At 45.4% G+C, this 15,413-nt stretch overlaps 1 protein-coding gene across 1 annotated transcript in view; it reads left to right on the forward strand.

Moving 5' to 3' along the window:
• Positions 1-5,027: 5,027 nt before the first annotated feature.
• LOC107125686 (mitoferrin-1-like) overlaps positions 5,028-15,413 on the forward strand; it is a 43,088-nt gene continuing 32,702 nt past the window's right edge. The window contains exon 1 of the mRNA XM_015429137.1: positions 5,028-5,282. Within this exon, the coding sequence (XP_015284623.1) occupies positions 5,049-5,282 (234 nt within the window). The 5' untranslated portion in view covers positions 5,028-5,048. The remainder of the gene's footprint in view (positions 5,283-15,413) is intronic.

The raw sequence follows: 15,413 nt of genomic DNA on the forward strand, positions 1-15,413 counted from the left end.
CTCTACTCTGTCCTGTCTAGAATAGTTCCTTACAATAAAGGACTCATATTAGTTTTGCAAAGATAAAAAGGCCCCGTGCGTAACTTTGTTTCTTGCCAGCACACACTACCCAGATAAGCTCTGCTGCATTATGAGCCTTGAGCACTAACCCACCCATAATCCTTCACCTAAGATGAACCAGTCTGGTGTAGTGAGAGTGTCAGACTAGGATAGGGGAGACCCAGCTTCAATTTCCTGTTAAGTCATGGAGACCATGTGTTGCCTTCACCCACTTACCTCATGTCAGCCTAAACTACCTCATAGGACTGTTGTGAGGATAAAACTTGGGCAGGGAGAATCACATACATTGGCCTGAGCTTCTCGGAGGAAGGGTGAGATGAAAAATATGTTGGATACTGATGATGAACAGTGACTTCTGTTGGACATGGACACCATCTAAATAAATAGTATTTAGTTAGGTCTGAGCCAAACACTAAACAAGCAGGTATAAGGAAGGCACCATTTCAAAGGATACTGAAACTTCCCATTGGATGGCAGCCACATAACTTGTGCATTACGGGCTTTACATAAGTTGTGTCCTTAGGAATTCAGCAAGTCATGCTGAATTTCTTCTGTGAAGCACAGGCAGGGGTGGAACATGAGATGAAGGCTTATAGTATTCTTTTCTTAGACGATTCTGTGCTTGTGTCCTAGTAGAAAGAGATCACTGGCGCCTTTCTTCTCAGCCCTTTGTGTGGAGTTGAGGGTCTAGGAACATCCAAATTGCTTATCACCAATAATATAAGAACTAATGGTCCGTTTGAATCTTTACAGAGATTCTGGAAGCACCAAATCATAGCAACCATCATGATTTAAGTTTGGCCTTGTCAACTTGCTTTTACGGGATATAGGGTTAACTGTTTCCTAGCTGCTGTGGATGTGGAATAACTCATTTTATTTGGTCTTTTTAACAGGGCCTCTCAAAGGTTTTCTGGAATATTAATACCTCTGTGCCAGATCCAGAATGTGTTTTCAGCTCTGGAGCTGACACTGGAAAATGTGGCTAATGAAAGCATTTCTGAACACAGTATTCACCCTTCCCACTTAATCACATCCTGTACCATTCATTTCGAGTTAAGGAGCAGGCCAAAGATAGGACTTTTTTTTGCATACGGTCAGTGTTCCCTCTAAGCTGAGTTAGTGTGAGCTAGCTCACAGTTTTTAGCCTCCAGCTCACACATTTTTGTCTTAGGTCAGGAAGGATGGCTCCAGAGCAAACTAATTTATACAAGTAGCCAAATAGCTCGCTCACAATTTTAATGGGGCTAGCTCACAAAGCAGGATTTTTTGCTTACAAGACTCCACAGCTTAGAGGAAGTACTGCATACTGTGGCTTTTTTGGTTTAAATTTATCATTATCAATTACTTTTTTTTCTTAACCCACATCTACACTGTTCCTTCAGTTTAATGGATGTGTAGTGCATTTTTGTTCCATTTTTACTAAGAGAGGAATGAAAGTAAGGAAGAAATGGAAATATGTACTTCTGAATACAAAGGAGTATGCATGATTTATTCATCTGAAGAATTAGGGATGCTAGCCTTCATGTAGGAGCTGGGGATTCCCTGGAATTACAGCTCATCTCCAGACAGTTCCTTTGGAGAAGTCAGTTCCCCTGGAGAAAATGGAGACTTTGGAAGATGGACTTCATGGCACCATACCCCTCTGAGGTCCCTGTCCTCCTCAGGTTCCATCTCCAAATCTCCAGGAGTTTCTCAACCTGGATCTGGTAACCCTACCGCCCCCCCCCCCCGGTCCCCTGTCAATAGCCAGGGGGGATTCTGGCAACCCTATGAAGGCTAGAATAAGTCTGTCACCTTTTGATTTGTCCAGGAGCTGGTGCATGTTCACAGTGATGTTAGCAAAGTATACAAGTTCATGTTAAGAAACTGGCTATGTAAGAAGTAACAATGTCAATTGGACTATATGTGCTCTATGTACTCAGGTGAATGAGGTGGAAAGTGTGGACTGCAGGTGGGTTCAGCTTCCATTCACCATATACAGTAGTGCTTTTGTTCTCAAATTTTTTGAGATGTGATCCACTTCTAAACTTGCTTTACCTTTTAGACTCCAACACTGCATTACTCATGGGAGGAAACAGGTGTAGGCTGTGCCCATTACCCTACACACCACTGGTGGTTGGGAATGAGCCAGTCCCCTGGCTGGGAATGAAAGAGAATGCAGAGCAAAGGAGAGGAGGTGAAGGGAGTCCTGCAACTGTTCCCTGTCTTCTCCTTTTCTCACTCTTGGAGAAAGGGGTCTAGAATCTCCTCAAGAAGCTCAGGAGTTTCAGCCTCCCTTATGAGACAGTCACAGCCCACTGTTGTGTCATGTTAGCCAAACTGCTTTATGTACAGCAGATGGCAACTAAATTTAACGTGAGTTCTTGCCAAAGTTTACGGAGGTCCTGTCAGCCCCAGAGTTCCCAGTGATGGAGACGAGACTGGTGTTTTCCAAAACAATTTGTCTTTTTACTGAACAATATCAAAATCACATACGGTCCTCGCTTTTTATAGTTGAATCTCCAGGCGGGTGGCAACCTTGCCATTCTGTAAACCCACCTATCTGCAAGTCCATCCCATAGCTACACTCATTGGTGCATGTAGAAAGGGGCATGTACCTTAGGGGTGTGGACAATATTTGAAACACTAAACTCTATCTCATGGAAAGCCATCTGGTCAGGTGTGAAGTTCTGGCATCCTGTATCTCCCTTAATGTGCAGATAGATCTTGGCTTTCCCAGGCAAACAAGGCACCTTCCAATAGGAAATGGCAATTCAGATGCAGATCAGATCCATATACTGCATGACATCGAGTCCTTCAGCAATGGGGGAATTTCTTCTCCTTGGTCGTTGTTTCTGCTAACAATGGCTAAAATGTGCTTCTCCTTCCCATAAGGCTCTTGAGCTGAACGTGTGCAAACCTTATTAACATAAAATGCAGGCAAGTGTCCTCTATGTGAAATCTTTCACAGTATACATGTGTGTGCACAGTTCATATAGCGTGTGTGTCATCAGATATACATCCATAAACAGCAAAATCAGTCTCTCTCTCAACAGTCATGACCCACAATTTGTGAACATCTGAGTTGTGTGAGTTTATTTGACTTATGAGTAGCCTACTTCTTGTGGCTAGATTCTTTGTGGTTCATCAATGTGTGTTAAATGTATAAACCATGTAAAAGTTTTAAAATTTAAAAAATGAACAGCTATGTTGGTCCATTAGAAAAATTCAGAAATAGTATTGTGATATCTTTCAACAGGACAAAGGAAAATGTCTTATATTTAGTGAGTAAGCCTTCTAGTTCCACAGAGCACAGGGCTGCTAGCTCTAGGTTGGGAAACACCTGGAGATTTTGTGGGTGGAGTTTGAGGAGTGTGGGGTTTGGGGAGTGAAGGGAATTCAATGGGGGTATACTACCAGAGTCCACCTTCCAAAGCCACAATTTTCTCCAGGTGAACTTATCTGTTGTCTGGAGACCAATTGTAATATATGGAGATCTCCAGCAATCACCTGGAAGTTGGTAACCCTATATCATCAGTCTTGGTTGGGTTTATATTATCAAGGGGGGGGGAGGAGAGTAGCAAGCATTTCTCCCAGCAGCCTTTAATGCACCCTGGAATTTTTTTTGTACACAACCCACATCACCCTTCCTGTGGTCCATCTAATAACTGTTACAACGAGCAAATAAAAGCGTTTTCCCATCATGCCCAGGGTTGCCAGCTCTAGGTTGGAAATACCTGGAGATTTGGGGTGTGGAGCCTGAGGATGGGTTTAGGGAGGAGAGGGACGTCAACAAGGTATAATACCATCGAATCCACCTTACAAAGCTGCCATTTTCTCCAGATGAGCTGATCTTTGTCACTTGGAGATCAGTTGTAACCCCAGGAGATCCATTTGCCAGCCACCACCTGGAAGCTGAAAACCCTAATCATACCTGAATTTTACCCTATCTTGGTGAGTTCTGTAGAACTAAAAAGCTTGCTTGATGACTTGTGATATTTTAGTAGAGGTTCTTACTCTACTGTTGTCTTTTGAATTTAATAGGTGAGTTTATAACTAATCTGTTATAACCAGCGTGCATTCTAGATAAATATAATAAGTTCATTGGTGGATGAGACCAATATCCACCCAGTCCCAGCATTCTTGAGCAAGACTCCTAGCAACCAGTGGGCTCCTCTGATGTCATAAACTAGCTTTTGTTGTTGAGATATATCTAGATCTGCAACTTGTTCATTTAGTACCTTTTTATCACACCCTTCCTCTATGGGGCTTACGTAATTCTTCTTTCTCCCTTTTCTCCTTGGAACAACTCTGTGAGGTTATGTAGGAGTATGTTACTGAGCGGTGACCTTCTGCATTTTATCGGGAAGTCAATTTCAGGCTGAAATGCAGGGCTACGTATCCTATTAATGTAAAGGAAGACACCAGGCCTGAGCAGTGTTTCCCTGCCACGTGCCGAAACTTGCGCCACGGGTCCACTCAGCCCACATTCTCAATATGTCTCCGTCTGTGGGCACGAACATGCTCGGTGTCATTACAGGACAGCAGCGTTCGTACCATTAACTCTCGGCCCCTCTTCTTCCTCACAGATTGCATTTTGCAACCTTCTAGCTACGCACCCAGACCCACATAGCCGGCTACTCTCTTCCCCTTTCTAGGGCCCTCGCTTTGCTTCGGTAGGTGGGGGAACTGACAGGCCCAGCTCCCGCCCTAGTGGGCGAGATCCCAATGCCTCTCTCTCTCTTTTTTTCTTTGGGATTTGCTGGCCAGTCTGTAAATCAGGGAAGCCTCCCCGCGCTATTGCAGTAAGCAGCTGCCAGCAGGTCGGGGCGCGGAAAGGCGCTTGCCAATCAAAGGCCAGCCCCAGCGCTATTGCGAGTTCCTATTGGCCAGGTCCTCCCCAAGGGGGCGGGCCAGGAGGGGGAGGCCGAAGGTGGGTGGGTGTTACTTTAAGAAGTGAACTTTCTCCCCCCCCCCCTTCCCCGCAGCAGCAGCTGCTGTTTGCGCGGATGGAGCTGAGCTGCGGCGTCGGGGGAAGGACTAGCCAGACGGCGGCTGCGACGACAGCGCTGCCACCCCCTGCTCCTCCGCCGGGGCCCGGGCTCCTGATGGACGGCGAAAGTCCCGGAGGGGAGGATTATGAAAGCCTGCCCACCGGAGCCTCTCTGTACACGCACATGACGGCCGGGGCGGTGGCCGGCATCCTGGAGCACACGGTCATGTACCCCGTGGACTCCGTCAAGGTGAGCAGTGGGGGGTGGGAAAGTGATGGGGTGCTGGCGGGGTGGGTCGCGACTGCCCCTCTGCAACAGCTCAGAAGGCGTTGGAGGCTCCTGCCGGATTGCCAACCGATTTCCCTGCTCTGACCAAGTAGCGTCGTGAGTCCCTCCATTCTTATTTCTCTTTGAAAGGAGATTGTTACCTACCTTAGTGCAACGGAGAGCATTCATCATCTTAAGCGGGCAAGTCGAGGAGTAGACTGTTACTACGCGGTCTTCTCCCCTGCCCGTCGTTGTACTAATCCACTTGCTGGTTTCCGCCGCGCATTCCTCCGTCCGGGCGAGAGTCGGGGGCAGTCCTTCGGTATGGCAAAGCCAAGAATTGCCAAGTCAGAGTGCGCGCAGCAGCTTTTCGGACGTCTGCTGCTTTCGCTTTTTCCACGCTTGCAAAAGGGGGAGTGGGCATCGCTCTTTTGGAGCGGGCTGGGCGTCCTGTTTCCCTCTTCCCTTGAACCCACGATGAGGAGTGTGGCTGCTTTCTTACCAATAGCACACTGGCGCGGCTGTTGTGTTACTACCAAATACTGCTCGCTGTTTTTGTGCTTCAGTGCTTTAAAAACTTTTTTGTTTTTGCAAAACTGGGCTCACTAAAGGTGGCGATTTGCCCAAGAAGAGCACAAAGAATCATGGCAGCAGTTGGACCTAAACTGAGGGCCCTGAACTCAAATCACATGTTCTCACGATCAAAGCAGTCAGAAAGATGTTCTCCTCCCTGTCTGTTGTCATGAATGGTGGGGTAGTGGTGGTTTTGATTGAAGGAAGGACCGTAGTGACAGCTCCTAGCATGCTGTCACTGCTAAACATATTAATATTTTACATAGTCCTCAGTCGGGAATGAAACCCTTCACTCCTCTCTTGTATTTTTGTTCTCTTCTTACTGGAAATGGTGGTGTGTATTAATTTTCCCCTCCCTTGCAGTTGGAGTTACTTAATTCTGTGGCCCTCTTCCAAGAAGCATTGTAAGGTAGACTGCTACGCGCAACCTATGCCTTATTTATTTATATGTCACTCTCTTTTCCAGTGGGGACCCAGAGCATCTTACAACATCATGTTGTTTTCCTCCATTTTACGCACACAACAACCCTGCATTTTACTCACACAACAGCACACACACAACACCGAGTGACTTCCATAGCAGAGTGGGGATTTGAATTTGGGTCTCCCAGATCCTAGACTGTCTCTTGTCATCGAAGCCATGGACCCTTGTTTCGCCAGTGATGCTTAGAGCAGCATAGAAACCTGCTTCCTTACTGCTGTTGCAGTCAGGTAGCCATGTGAACCTGGGCCCTTTGCGACGCCACTGATGTGATGTCCTGTCCCTTTATTAACAAGATATAATTAAGGTGCAGCCAGTTTGTGCTGAGCAAGAGCAGTCTGCTTTGCCTGCTACTGAGGATGTGTGCAGGAACTTGAGAAAGGAGAAGCCTGCAAACGGGTGTGTGTGTGTGTGGCAGTCCCAGACATTGCTTTTGCTGGCTTTGCTCTCATAGCACTGTTCAAGGACCTTCTCATAGGATTGCTCAACCTCACAGCAGCTGCCTCCTCCTCCACTGGGCCTCCACCTTGCACGACCAACATAAGTGCTGCATTTGCCTTGGTGTTGGGCTGGGGCTTTTTGCAGCAGCCTGAGTGGCATAACATTTCTGTGTTTGTGTACTTTATACCCCCCACCTTTCTTCCCAGTGGGGACCCAAAGCATCTCCCCTTTGTTTTACCCACACAACAACAACCCTGTGAGGTAGGTTAGGCTGAATCCGTGACTGGCCCAAGGTCACCCAACAAGCTTCTATGGCAGAGTGGAGGATCTGGGTCTCTCAGATCCTAGTTGCAAAACATTTTTTTTTGGTTCTCAGATTGTCCATGGTTTCTTTTACTGTGTTTTTATTCTGCTATTTAGGCTCCCAAATGGTCTATGAGGTGTTTTATAGAATCTTGAAAACTATGACAGTTGGCCTCAGGAAGGGACTCTCAGCTGGAGGGGGAATTCTGGACTCTGGCAGTGGGGAGGGCAGATGATGGACCACGTGGGGGTGGTGCTGTCCTTATGGAGCAGTGGCAAAACTAATGCTCAGCCTTGGAACTTGAGAGTTCAGAGTCTTCCTGGTGGCACTTCCTTTACTGCACATAAAGAGCCTGTTTGCGTCTTCAGGTGTCATGTCAATAACTGACAAGATTATGCAACCCCAGAATGAATCTGTTGGATCCCTTTGCAAGACAGATTGGACGAGTTAAGGTCTCTGTTACGGAACTGAAACCTGGTGAAGGTGCCAAGCTGAGCAGTTCTTGGTGTGTGTGTGTGTGTGCATGTTGGCAGCCTGTCTTGAGTAGTAGAGTGCCAGGGTGAATGGGATGCTGGTGAACCTCAGAAAGAGTAGCATGAAGTGATTAGTGGTGTAAATAGAGTAAGGACTCTCTTCTTGCTTTTTGGCATGGTGCGTTGCCACCATTAACACCCAAACACGGTTAACTAAAACGCTATCTGTAAGGAATCGTCTCAGTGTCAGAGGAAGGTAGATATTAAGAAAGGTGAGTAATGTGGATTTCGGGACTGTCATTAAATGACTCGTCTAGTTTAAGCTTGTGATGGTTGTGGAGATATAAAGGCCCATAATGTTTTTCACATCCTTTGCCCTTTGAAATGTATGCTGTGGAGTTTTGGACACTAACGAGCAGGGTTCCACGGGTTGTTGTATGGCTTACTAGCCTGCCATGGTTTGTGGTTCATGTTGACCCATACCCTCTCCCAAGTCACATACGTGCTGAAACGATGAGGTGGTCTCTGTCTTGGGAGTGGGGTCTCTTCTGTCATGCTGGGCAATGAGAAACAACATCCTTGTCCCTTGTCCTGGCTTTTAAAACAGGCAAAATTTTGCCCCAATGCTCAGTGTAAAGGCCCCACCCCTTCAGCTGATAAAGGGGACTTTTTCATTCTGCTAAAATTTGGAGTGCCTTTGTTGATTGAGGAGAGTGCGGTTTCTTGTATGGTGCTGAGTAGAACCTATCTAGCAGGTTTTTATTGCACCTTCCTCCACAGAGCTCACAGTTCATACATGATTCTCCTCCTCCATTTTATTCCTTACTTATATCTTTACTTATATCTTGCTTTTCTCCCTGGTTAGGACTCCCAAGTAGTGTATGGCATTCTTTCCTCCTCCATTTTATCCTTATGACAAAAACAATGTGAAGTTATTTGCAGAGGTCTGGTAATCCAAGTGATGTCAGCTTAATCAATTTACAAATGTGGATAAATATAGTGTTTAATTCTGTTGTTTGTGGAACTTCTGCCAAGGGTGCAATATCTCTCCCTTTTTCTCTCACTTTGTTTTACACCCCTCTCCAGATATATTATTTCTCTGGGTATTGGTGCCTACCTGATGAATGTTATTCTGGACCTGATCACATAGATCTAGGTGGAAGATTGCATGTGGGGAATAGGATCCTTGCTGCTCATAGAAAATTAACATATCAGACTTGACTGAATCCTTTTCCCAGGTATATTTTCTATTTTCAGGGAGTTTCTGGCAGGATGGAAATTATTTGGTGTACAACGTCTTGCCCTCCCCAGCACCTGCAACCTCAAAGCACTGTAGTTTGGGGAAAGTTTCCCTAGCTTTTTAGTGCATGAGTTTTCTACTAGTATAAACTGAGCAGGGTGGTGGGCTGAAATCTCCTGTGCTGTCATTCTATCGTTTGTAGGGTTTATGGTTATTCCATCATTGGCAGCTTTCCTAAGAAAGTCTGTCATATCTTAAAATGGAATAGTGTTAAGGTTTCTTGGTTGGTCCTGCTTTCCCCCCCTCCCACAAAGCTTCCTTTGGAGCTGGTATATTCCTTTATGAATCTTCAAATAAATTCAGTGTGCATCGTAGGACATGGTAGTTAGGAGTTTGGGCACCTGAGGTACAGATTGGGGCTGCTTTATTTAGTATGTCTAGCCATAGGTATTGACACCACCTATGTTCTGTTGATGCATTTTTATACAGAGATCTGGGGTGTGGGTAGTGTTCGTGCCTGCCAGCACTGATGTCTTTGTGTTGGACATCACCTCTGCACAGGGATCCTATTATGCAAATGTCCTGAACTAGTGTACTTCTGGACAATGTTCCCTCTAAGCTGTGGAGTCCTGTGGGCAAAAAATCTACTTTGTGAGCTACTGGCATTAAAGTTGTGAGCAAGCAATTTGGCTACTGCATCAATTAGTTTGCTCTAGAGCCAACCTTCCTGAGCTAAAACAAAAATCTGTGAGCTGGAGGCTAAAAAACTGTGAACTAGCTCACACTAACTCAGCTTAGAGGGAACACTGCTTCTGGATAGTGTACTTCATACCCTACTTTTTAGGTTTTTGAAGGTAACTAGGACTGATCACTGTTGGAACGAGGATGCTGGACAAGATGGGCTTCATTCTGATTCAAAGCAGGACAATTTTCACGCTCTTGTAAATCAGCATAGAAAAGCTAGGGATGATTCACATAGCATCATCATAGGAGAGTTGTGACCATTTTGGTAATAGCTTGCTTGTGTAAAATGGCTGTTTACCATGTTGGCAAGTAAAAGCAATGCCTGTCAGTCAGACGCCCACTGTAATCTGGTCAGCATATTAAATAAATAATCAAGATGTTTATGCCCTGCTTTTCTCCCCATTGGGGATCCAAAGTGCCTTACTTATAGAGTGCGTTCAGACGGGGCATTTACAACGGTATAGGTGCCGGTTGGAATCGGTGTACTTACCGGCGTTCACACGTAGAACATCTGCCTTCCGTCCCTAACCGTTGCAAAGAGCTTTAAACCGTTGTATTCTGCCACTAGGTCCCCAAGTGGTGATATCCTGAGTGCAATGGTTGTAACCGCTTTACCCCCGTCTGATCGCTCTCCCCCGTTGTAGAGCCACTTCCGTTCGGAAGCTCGAGGCTTCCAATTTTCGCCCACCACTTTTTTTGTTAGGTCGGCGATATGTGCTTGGGCGAAGCTTCGCCCCGGCGTTTGTTTAAAAAAGAAAAGAAAAGGTCCTTAGTTTAAGGTTTTAGAGGAGTCCGGGGCCTCAGGGAGGCCAGTTTGTTCTTTAAACTTTAAAGGTAAGTCCTCTTTTCAGGGCATGCTTTTCTGGACGGGGTGTTTTGCGCATGCGTGAAGATCGCCATTCTGTGGATGGCTGCCTATGCGCATGTGCAAACTGAGTTAAAAAACCCCAAACAAACGGGCATACAGCGATGGGCTCCGCAGACAGGAGGTAAGTGTGATCGTGTTTCAGCCGGCATAAACTGCACCAGTTGGAACCGGTGCAGTTTATGCCAGCTGAAACGTCCTGTCTGAACGCACCCATAGTGATTCATTCCCAGACTTTTTGGTATTGGTGACCCACGAGTCCCAATTTACCTGGTATGCTGACCAACGTAAAAAACAGCATGTACAAATCAATAAAACAGCAAAAGCCTGGGACCAGCTTTCACTGGCTTTGTGACCCACTTTTGGATCAGGATCCAGAGATTTGGAAGTGCTGGTTTACAACTACTCTCCTCCCTTTTATTCCTACAACAACCCTGGGCAGTGAGTTAGTTTGGGAGAGAGCGACAAGCCCAAGGTCACCTAATTAACTTCCATGGGAGAGTGGGAACTAGTCTGACACTGACTACTGTCTTGGTAGCTACCACCCTGTAGACTGGACCTTGGGAAATGGAAGGAAATCTTACCTGTGCAGCATTCCTTGTACCAGTGGGTGCTGCAATTTATCTGGGCCTTTGATTGCTTTGCTTGTGATGTTTGCATGCTGGTGTGATGCCTTCCTTAATACGCGGACACTGCAAGCATAGCAGCTCGTAGGCTTGAACAAGATGTTAGCCATATCATACCTCTGTGGGTAAGTTCTTCCCTGCCTCCTTCCATGCTTACCTGAGTAGCTATGAGGATAATAATAGTACTGTGTATGTACAGTCCTGTAAAGATAGATCAGTATTATTTCTATATGGGGACGAGAGGCTAGGAGAGGCTTTCTTAAGGCCTTCTAGGGAGTGTGTGGCAGAAAGGACCTCTTAGACCATGGCTCATTTTTCTTAGCCAGTATGCTATTCTGTGATCCAGAAGGGCACTGGTTCAAATCTCATCACTGCCACCAAGTCTCTACGTGGTCTTAGTTAAGTGTCACTCTCTTGATTTCACTCCCCCTCCCATCTGCAACTTGATAATACCAGCCTACCTTACAGGAATGTTGCATAACTACTGTTGGGAGTGTCTCACACCAATTATGAGTGAACCATTTGCTCTTCGGATTGGATATTGCTTCTCTTAATAGCATTCCTAACCACCCCTGTGTTCTCTGTGTGTGTGTGCATGCGTGCGTCTGTGTAGCCTTTGCGTTTATACTCCATTACATCTGATGATGTGAGCTCTGACCAATGGAAGCTTATTTATTTATTAAAGCATTTATACCCTACCTTCCTTGTGGTTCAAGATGGCTTACAATAATAGCTAAACATTTAATACTTTAAAAAATGCAGTTAAAACCAATAATAAAGTAACACGCCCCAGGTCTCTCGCTCCCTCCCACCCTAGTGCTGCAACCAATTTGTTAGTCTTTAAGGTGCCACTGGACTCTTGTTTGTTTAGAATATTGAAAGGAATACTGAGTCTTTAAGGTGCCACTGGACTCTTGTTGGTTTAGAATATTGAAAGGAATAAATCAACAAATTTGTTGGTATCTAAAATGTGGCCCTATATTATTCTTCGGGATATTTAAAAGCTGTCGGAGGTTTAGGGAATGCCTTTCTCTTTCTCTGCCACAGGACACATGTACTTTCTGGTTATCATAAGGGCTTGTCAGTGCATTTTTTGTGGGTTTTTTTTAAGTGTCAGTATTCCTGTAGAAGGTTGTGCTGATTTCCACCAATTCCCCCCTCCCTCTTCAGATCTCCATTATGCTGTTTCTGGGTTCATTCTCTTTCTCTGGCTGGGATGGGCTGGTGCATGAGGATCAGAAGAGCCCTGAAAAAGAGTTCTGGTAGTTAGTACTGGTGAGTACTGTCACCAGAAAAAGCCTTCAGCCTGGGGAAGTGTTTCTTCTGCTTTGTTCCCTTTCCTGCTCTCCTACCAATAATATTAGCCTCATGAACACGACGGGCCAGAGGGGGCGGGGCCCCCTGCAGCCATGTTGGGCCGTGCTGATTGAATAAGCTGTATGCTGGCTTCAAAAACTCTTTGGCGTGCTTTTCCAGCGTCTCTGCTTTGCTTGCTGGAGTTAAGTGCCCGTAGAGTTGTTTCACAAGTTTAACTAGCATTTCCCTTCTGGTGAAAACAGTCAGGCTTATTTTATGTAATATTGGCAAGTGAGTCAGTGGTGTGAGTGAAGTCTTCCCCATTGTTTCCAGTTTGTTCTTAAAAATCTCCAGGCAAAAAATGGAGAATTAAACTTTCATGTCGTTCGGTGACTTTTCAGACTTATGAGTACTTGGTTGCAGTAGACTGTACTACCTAGGCCGATGGGGTTTCAGACTGGGCTGTGGAATAGTGGGGGCTTCCTCACTGAGAAGATAGCAAAGAGTTGAGAAAGGTTTCTGAAAGATGCATTGTCCCACCACTCCTGATCTTCCTAGTAATGTGCAGCTGTTGAGGCATGTTGTAAGATGCATTCTCAGTTTACACACACTGAGAAGATAGCAAAGAGTTGAGAAAAGTTTCTGAAAGATGCATTGTCCCATCACTCCTGATCTTCCCAGTAATGTGCAGCTGGTGAGGCACGTTGTAAGATGCATTCTCAGTTTACATAGGGTAACAGGAAAGTTATTGGGTATGGTTGCCAACTTTGGGTTGAGAAACTCCTGGAGATTTAGTTTTAGGAGATTTAGGCCGTCGAATTGGGATTACTGTCCATCTTGGGGATCTATATGTAGGATAACATCAGCGCACCTTAAATATTGTCTATGGGATTTTATTGTGGATGTTTAACACTGTTTTATTGTATTTTATCTATCTAAACCGGCACTAGCCGTATGTTAGCCGCCCTGAGCCATTTGGAAGGGCGGGATATAAATCCAAAATAAAAAAAATAAAAAATTTGAGGGTGGCACCACAGTGTGGTATAATATCATAGAGACAGCTCTCTAAATCAGCCATTTTCTCTGAAGTAATTGATCTGTGTAGTCTGGAGAAGAGTTGTAATTTCAGGTCTCTATCTCTAACCTGGAGGTTGGCAACCCTATCACTGGGGGCAGTGCCATGCTTCAGCTGAGTGTGTGATCTTAGAACAGTTTGAAATCTGGAACACGCAAAGGCTCTGCGGCATTTTGGAATTCCTCAGCAGGCCAGCTGATGATGAAATAGTAGAAAGGTCAAAAACAGGTTTGGGGAAAGGGTTTTTCCTTTACCAAAAATCTAGTAAGGGTGGTGAGAAATTGAAAGCAGTGTGTTCTCTTCTTCTTCCTTAAACGACAAACAGGAAATGAAATAACTCTTAGAAAGGTAAGAATGAATTGCATCAGAGGCTTGTGTGGGCAGTGATATAAGTATTTTTCCTAGGAAGACCTTAACAGCAAACTGCGGCAAGGGATGTGATTCATTCAAGGTGGCAGCTATGAAATAAAAAGTTGTCTTGTTGGGTAATCGGTATAACTGGAGCTGGATTAGTGGTGTGGTCTTCTGAATATTGTTCTGGGGCTTGGCACCTGAGAATTATGAGAGCTTGGTATAGCTTTGTAGCTAAAAGAATGAGCTGTGATTGGGAGGAGCCGGGTTGGAATGCTGCCTCTGCCGCAAACTTATTATGTGGCCTTAGCAAGCAGCCCCAGCCTCCTGTCTGCAAGATGGGGATAATATTTGCCTACCACATAAGGCTGTTATAAGAGTTGCATCAGACAGCATGGGTGAAATGCTTTTAATATTTAAAAAGCTACACTTTATAAAGATATATTTTAAATTCTTCCCATCTAATTCCCCCCTGGATTTGGGATGGTTCCTGATTATCTGATCTTGTTTGTGGAATGACAACAGCGAGCTAGTCCTCAGTTCTTCTGTTTGTGTGTTTAATTCCCACACATATTCAGATGGCTGTGCATGGACAGTCTGCTATGGTTTTCAGGTTTTTCACCCCACACAGGTTGCTCGTGTTCGTGCGAACACATCAGTAGCTTGTAAGGAGGAAAGCATGTGGACTGAAAACTGCGGGTGATGGCAGATGTGCCACTTCCAAAGCTGACTTTAGAAATCCTCTAAGCAGAACCGGAAGGTGGGCAGAACAGAGTGAGGAGACAGAGCCAGGCTGCACAACAGTAATTGAATGAGTGACATTCTGCTTATCCCTATTTGTTCATTTTTGACCCCTGCAATGTGCTTTCCTGTGAGCACCTGTGTGCGCAAGCATGCCCTTAAGCTGCACATGGCTGGGCAGTGCATAAGTCCTATTCAAAGGTAATACCACCATGGAGGAAGCTGAAGTGGCTGCCACACTGAGGGCAGTGGAGATGGAAAGGTGGCCCCTGCTCTGATACTGTTGCTGCATTAAGTGATGCATTAACTAACTTGGCATCTGGCTTGGGTTAGGCAGATGATCCACAGTGGCATGCTTTTGAATAAGGGCCATCACGTATCTGTTAATTGTCCTGGTAGTCTCCAATAGTAATTTATGGCATTGTGAAGTCTCCCCTGCTTTGCTGTACTTGTACAATATAGGGTGAAGAGCAAGTAGCAGGTGGGTCTGTCAGAGGACTGCAAGCCAGTGTCTGGGTCACCTGGTGCCTTCTGGTTGCTGGTATTCTTGCAGAGAATCCTTGACAATAAAACGTGGTGTAATCCAATGAGGTTTCTTGGGCTCTATAAAAGCTTACTCATTGTGATTGTAACACGAGCAAGCTCTTCTATGTGGGAATAAGGAATCTTTCTTGCTTTGAGGAGAAGCTGAATTTGCACAATGCTGGCTTGATGCAAGGGCCAGCCATCTTGAAAATGTTTTCTCCTTTCTCAAAGCAGGCTGTGTATGGCATTGATCGGCTAGCCCTTGGGTCAGTCACAAAGCCAGTTCTCCATCCCCTGTTAGAATAGATTTCAAAGACTACAAGGAGCCTTTTAAAAAAACGCAGAGCCCAGAACAAACTTTTAGTTGGATACGGATAC

This window comes from Gekko japonicus, unplaced genomic scaffold (genome assembly GCF_001447785.1).
Source record: "Gekko japonicus isolate JY-2015 unplaced genomic scaffold, Gekko_japonicus_V1.1 scaffold2284, whole genome shotgun sequence".
Classification (NCBI taxonomy): Eukaryota; Metazoa; Chordata; class Lepidosauria; order Squamata; family Gekkonidae; genus Gekko; species Gekko japonicus.